A 6,031-nucleotide genomic window follows, 5' to 3' on the forward strand; every position below is an offset into this window, starting at 1 on the left:
GCTGCAGGGGCTGCGCCGGGCCGCCTTCCTTTCTCTCCTTCCTTAAACGAAAGGGCTCAGGATTTCCCTTTTCCGAGACCTCTTCTTGTCCTTTTACATTTCCATCATCCCTTTCTTGGCATTTCGATGTGATTTGAAAGGGAGGCGAGCTCGGGGAAAAGGTTGAATTGGGGCCGAGCCGAGACAGCTGAGGTCCGACCTCGAGTGGGGTGACCCTCGGACACTTTCCTTGCCTAGTGTGGGATCTGGTCTCCTGAGCGCCAGGCCAGGGTAGATTGCGGTGAATGGAATAGCAAATCAGTACTCTCAAAAGGACTACTGAAAAATCCCGGGACATCATTTCAAGCCCCGAGCTACCCTGAATTTAAATTGACCACCATATAAATGAGCAAACTGTCCATCCACATTTTGCATTTATTATTTAGAATGCTGAACTTAGTCCAGTTTTGGAGTATATCCGATGCTAGTCAGTTATTTAGCATTGATTATTTGAGATAATGTGCAAAATTGAAAACACATTTGTTATTTCATATTTATTGCAGCCATGGCATTAAAAGGACAAGACGATTATATTTATCTTTTCAAGGATTCAACACATCCAGTGGATTTTCTGGATGCATTCAGAACATTTTACTTGGATGGATTATTTACTGATATTACCCTTCAGTGTCCTTCAGGCATAATCTTCCATTGTCACCGAGCCGTTTTAGCTGCTTGCAGCAATTATTTTAAGGCAATGTTCACAGCTGACATGAAAGAAAAATTTAAAAATAAAATAAAACTCTCTGGCATCCACCATGATATTCTGGAAGGCCTTGTAAATTATGCATACACTTCCCAAATTGAAATAACTAAAAGAAATGTTCAAAGTCTGCTTGAGGCAGCAGATCTGCTACAGTTCCTTTCAGTAAAGAAGGCTTGTGAGCGGTTTTTAGTAAGGCACTTGGATATTGATAATTGTATTGGAATGCACTCCTTTGCAGAATTTCATGTGTGTCCAGAACTCGAGAAGGAATCTCGAAGAATTCTGTGTTCAAAGTTTAAGGAAGTGTGGCAACAAGAAGAATTTCTGGAAATCAGCCTTGAAAAGTTTCTCTTTATCTTGTCCAGAAAGAATCTCAGTGTTTGGAAAGAAGAAGCTATCATAGAACCAGTTATTAAGTGGACTGCTCATGATGCAGAAAATCGAATTGAATGCCTATATAATCTACTGAGCTATATCAACATTGATATAGATCCAGTGTACTTAAAAACAGCCTTAGGCCTTCAAAGAAGCTGCCTGCTAACTGAAAATAAGATCCGCTCTCTAATATACAATGCCTTGAATCCCATGCATAAAGAGATTTCCCAGAGATCCACAGCCACAATGTATATAATTGGAGGCTATTACTGGCATCCTTTATCAGAGGTTCACATATGGGATCCTTTGACAAATGTTTGGATTCAGGGAGCAGAAATACCAGATTATACCAGGGAGAGCTATGGTGTTACGTGTTTAGGACCCAACATTTACGTAACTGGGGGCTACAGGACGGATAACATAGAAGCTCTTGACACAGTGTGGATCTATAACAGTGAAAGTGATGAATGGACAGAAGGTTTGCCAATGCTCAATGCCAGGTATTACCACTGTGCAGTCACCTTGGGTGGCTGTGTCTATGCTTTAGGTGGTTACAGAAAAGGGGCTCCAGCAGAGGAGGCTGAGTTCTATGATCCATTAAAAGAGAAATGGATTCCTATTGCAAACATGATTAAAGGTAAGTGGAGATTATGTTTATTTTCTATTTTTTAGATGTCTGGGGCTAGGCCAGCAGTCTCACTTCTCTTGAATTTATCACTTTTGGATGCTATCTAGGAACTACAGTGAATTTATACAAATAATGCTGCACACAGAATGTTCCAGATAAAAACAGGATAGCATAGTTCCCAACTTGTCTGAGAGTTATGAGAATTTATATTCAAGTCAAGGGCTAGATGAAGAGACACATCTGGACAGTTTTTCATTTTTTTGTGTTCTTAAAATTGCACCCTTTTAAATTTTGCTTTAAAATTCTGCTATTCAACTTTTTTCCACTCAAAATACGCTGATCAGCTTTCAAGAGGTCCTTCATTCAAACCTTGGAAGGTTTGGTCCCTACAGGATGTAACAAAGTACATTCTTCCAGGAACTAGAGACAACCTCTGCTTTTGCAATTCAGTCCTCTCTGAGAGGGGCAGACAGCATACTCTCCCTCATGTGGCCCACAGAACCTGGCACACCCCTGGGTCTCGGTATCTGTCTGATAAACACTATTTTCTTCTGTGTTTGGCGATTTGTTAGCCTTGCTCTCCTTCTCTCCCACTGGAAAAAAAGTTGAACCGGAATCTTATTTCATTGTATTTATTCATTGGTGCTGAGGAGCTGTAGAAAAACAACTGGTAGGTTGTTACCAAATTTGTATCATTTTGTCCCAAATGTTTCTTCCCAGGCTTTTCTGTTTCTTTTTTAATGCTAGTGAGAGTGTGGGAATTTGACCTGGTCTGGAAATCTGACCTGGTATGATCCTTGGATGACAGGCAGGAAGCCGAGAGGCAGAACAGTCTTGGGATCAGGCATGCTGCCTCTGAAGCTAAGCTGCCTGCATCCAGATCCCTGCTTTCCTCTTACTTGCTGATGAGCTCTGGCAAATTGTTTAATCACCCTGTGCCCCCATTTTGTCATCTGTGTAATGGGGATGACAATATTACCTAGTCTCGGATCATTGAGAGGATTAAATGAATCTATGCTTGTGAAGTGCCTAGAACAGTGTGAGCATGCTATACACAGAGTAAGCACGCTATAAATGTTAGGTATGATTGTCCTGAATGTCGGTATTGAAGGATATGTCAGCTCTGATAGAGCAGAAATTCATTTCATGTTAAGTCATGACCACTGTCACACCAGGCTGGGAGAAGGTAGCGGAAAACCTGGTGTTGTTGCTCCCCCGGTTTTTGGCTTTGCCTGAGCCTCACCACTGCTTGCCGATTCCAGGAGGGCTCTGAATGTCCTGACTCCTCTCCTCTTCTGCGAAAGAAACAAGGAAAGTCCATATATTTAAGCAGCTATTGTAAACTAGCATACATTTCTGATTCTGTTTTTTAAGGATGATGAAACAGTTTCAGTGGTTTTGTGGTTCAGAGTATATTTCTTTCTTTCTTTTTTTTTTTTTTGAGATGGAGTCTCACTCTATCTCCCAGGCTGGAGTGCAGTGACGTGATCTTGGCTCACTGCAACCTCTGCCTCCCAAGTTCAAGCAATTCTTCTGCCTCAGCCTCCTGAGTAGCTGGGATTACAGGCATGTGCCACCACACCTAGCTAATTTTTGTATTTTTAGTGGAGATGGGTTTTCACCGTGTTGGCCAGGCTGGTCTTGAACTCCTGACCTCAAGTGATCCCCCAACCTCGGCCTCCCAAAGTGCTGGGATTACAAGGGTGGGTTCAGAGTATATTTCTTTGAGAATGAAAGCTTATTACTTTACAGAAATTTTTAAAATTTATATTTAGAACAGTGCTTGCTGAAAAAAAAATGCTGTGATGGTGTGTCTGCTGTGAAACAAAAGCCATATATGTGCTTGCCTTAACCTTGAGTGGAGAGGGAGACCCTCATACCTCAAAAGTCCTCCCTCACCTGCTAACTGGGTCTGAAATTCCAGTTTTATCCTGTGAACTCAAAGCTTTGATTCTTGTTTATATCTAGTCATCCCAGGGAGAGGTAACACTTTGCCAGTTATGTGCAGTTTTGACTAATACTTGTTTTGGTGGGTGGACACATACAGAACTTTTTTAAAACAAATTTTAAAGTTTTATTTTTAATTTTTTAAAATAGAAATGAGAGTCTCACTATGTTGCCCAGGCTGGTCTTGAACCCCTAGCCTCAAGTGATTCTCCTACCTTGGCCTCCCAAAGTGCTGGGATTATAGGTGTGAGCCTCCACACCCAGCCATACTGAACTTTTAGATTCCCATTCTAGAAAGGATGACATTTTTTTCAGTTCGTTTTATTTTGTAGACTTGGAGCAAATTAGCAGCTTTCTCTGGTAATGAACTTAATTTGGGCACAGTCAAATTTAAAATTTATTTCCTTTTTTGGTCCTAGACCCAAATTAAGTTCACTAATGTACAGAGAAGAAATACAGACTTGGCTGTTTTAGGAACTCCTAAGTCTTTATTTTTTTCCATTGTAACTGCTCTACTTATAAACCCACTTTTATTTTGAAATAGAAAGGAACAAGAAGACTGAACTGTATCCTGCAAAATAGGGCTAAGTAAAAGTTGGTGGAAAGACAAAACCAACATTTTCGACTAAAATGATCCTCATCATCTTTCTTCCTTTTTTCGTCTTCCCTCCGAACTCATTTCCTCCCCCTCCTTCTCCCTCTCCCTTCCCCTCCCCCTCCCCCTCCTTCCTCCTTCTTCCTTTTCCTCCTCCTTCTCCTCCCCCTCCTTCCCCTCCTCCCCTTCCCTCCTCCTCCTCCTCCATGTTTTGGCATCAGTGATTCCAGTTTTCCCAGCTCAGGACCTCAAAATCAGTCTGGTTTGCCTCTGCCTCAGTCAGTCATCAAGACTGTGTGTTTTACCTGTCTCTTTCCTCTGTGCTCTTCCCTCTATACCCAAAGCCCCTTCAAAATCAGGCCCTTGAGACTGCCCACCCTGGCCAGTAACTAGATCTTTCTGGTACCTGTTCTTCCTTTGTTAGTCACTATATTACTCTGTTTAAAAATCTTTAAATTCTGGCTGAATTAAATCCATATTTTTTGTTGGGCATCGGTATCCTTTGCTATATGGCTTCAACTTACCATGCCAGCCTTGAAGTCCCATGCAGCAACCCCCAGTGTGCCATCTGGCCTGGTCAAACTGGGCTACTTGACATTGTCCAGTAAGCCTTTGCACTGGCTTTTCCCTCTGTCCAGAATGGCCTCCTCTCACCCATACCTGCCAACTTCCTACCATCACCCAGGTCAAATTCCACCACCACCTGCTGTGATTTCCCTTGTCAAATGCAGGGTTTCCTTGCCCTGACCATGCCCAGCAGTTCATCTGTCCCTTTTTAATTGTGTTTCTTCCGTTTTATACCTAGTGTTCTAATTGCAGCCATGTGCCACTTAACAACAATGGGGATATGTTCTGAGAAATGTGTGATTAGGCAATTTTGTCATGTGAACGTTATACTTACACAGCAGGCTATACCATACTAATAGTACAGCCTAATACACACCTAGGCTGTGTGGTATAGCCTGTTACTCCTAGGCTTCAATCCTGTACAGCATGTTACTATACTGAATACTCTAAGAAATATAACACAATGGTGAGTCTTTGTGTATCTAAACATAGAAAAGGTACAGTAAAAATACAGTATAAAAGATAAAAATGGTAGACCTATTTAGGGCAGTTACCACGAATGGAGCTTGCAGGACTGGAGGTTGTTCTGGTTGAGTCAGTGAGTGAATGGGGACGGATTGTGAAGTCCTGGGACGTTACTGTACACTACTGTAGTCTTTACTTTTTACTTTTTTTGAGACAGGATCTTGCTCTGACACCTAGGCTGGACTTCAGTGATGCAAACATAATTCACTGTAGCCTTGACCTCCTGAGATCAAGCGATTCTCCCGTCTCAGCCTCCTGAGTAGCTGGAACTACGGACATATGCCATCACATGTGGCTAATTTTTTATTTTTTGTAGAGATGTGGTCTTACTTTGTTGTCCAGGCTGGTCTCAAACTCCTCCTGGGCTCAAGTGATCCTCCCACCTCACCCTCCTAAACTGCTGGAATTACAGGCATTACTGTAGACTTTGTATAGCTTATAAAAATATTTTCTTTATCCTTATTCTATAAACTTTTATATATATTATATATATATAACTTATTTATTGATTTTTTTATTTGTTAAATTGTTTTGTTAAAAAGTAAGACACAGACACACACATTAGCCGAGGCCTATGCAGGGTCAGGATCATCAATGTCAGAATCATCAATATCACGATGTCTTCCACCTCCACATCTTGTCCCACTTG

At 41.6% G+C, this 6,031-nt stretch overlaps 1 protein-coding gene across 1 annotated transcript in view; it reads left to right on the top strand.

Annotated features, from left to right (window-relative positions):
- The window catches only part of LOC105514510 (kelch-like protein 23), a 60,617-nt gene that overhangs the window by 45,336 nt on the left and 9,250 nt on the right, over nt 1–6,031 (top strand). The window contains exon 4 of the mRNA XM_011945906.1: nt 543–1,757. Within this exon, the coding sequence (XP_011801296.1) occupies nt 545–1,757 (1,213 nt within the window). The 5' untranslated portion in view covers nt 543–544. The remainder of the gene's footprint in view (nt 1–542; nt 1,758–6,031) is intronic.

Source organism: Colobus angolensis, unplaced genomic scaffold (genome assembly GCF_000951035.1).
Source record: "Colobus angolensis palliatus isolate OR3802 unplaced genomic scaffold, Cang.pa_1.0 Scaffold247, whole genome shotgun sequence".
Taxonomy (NCBI): domain Eukaryota; kingdom Metazoa; phylum Chordata; class Mammalia; order Primates; family Cercopithecidae; genus Colobus; species Colobus angolensis.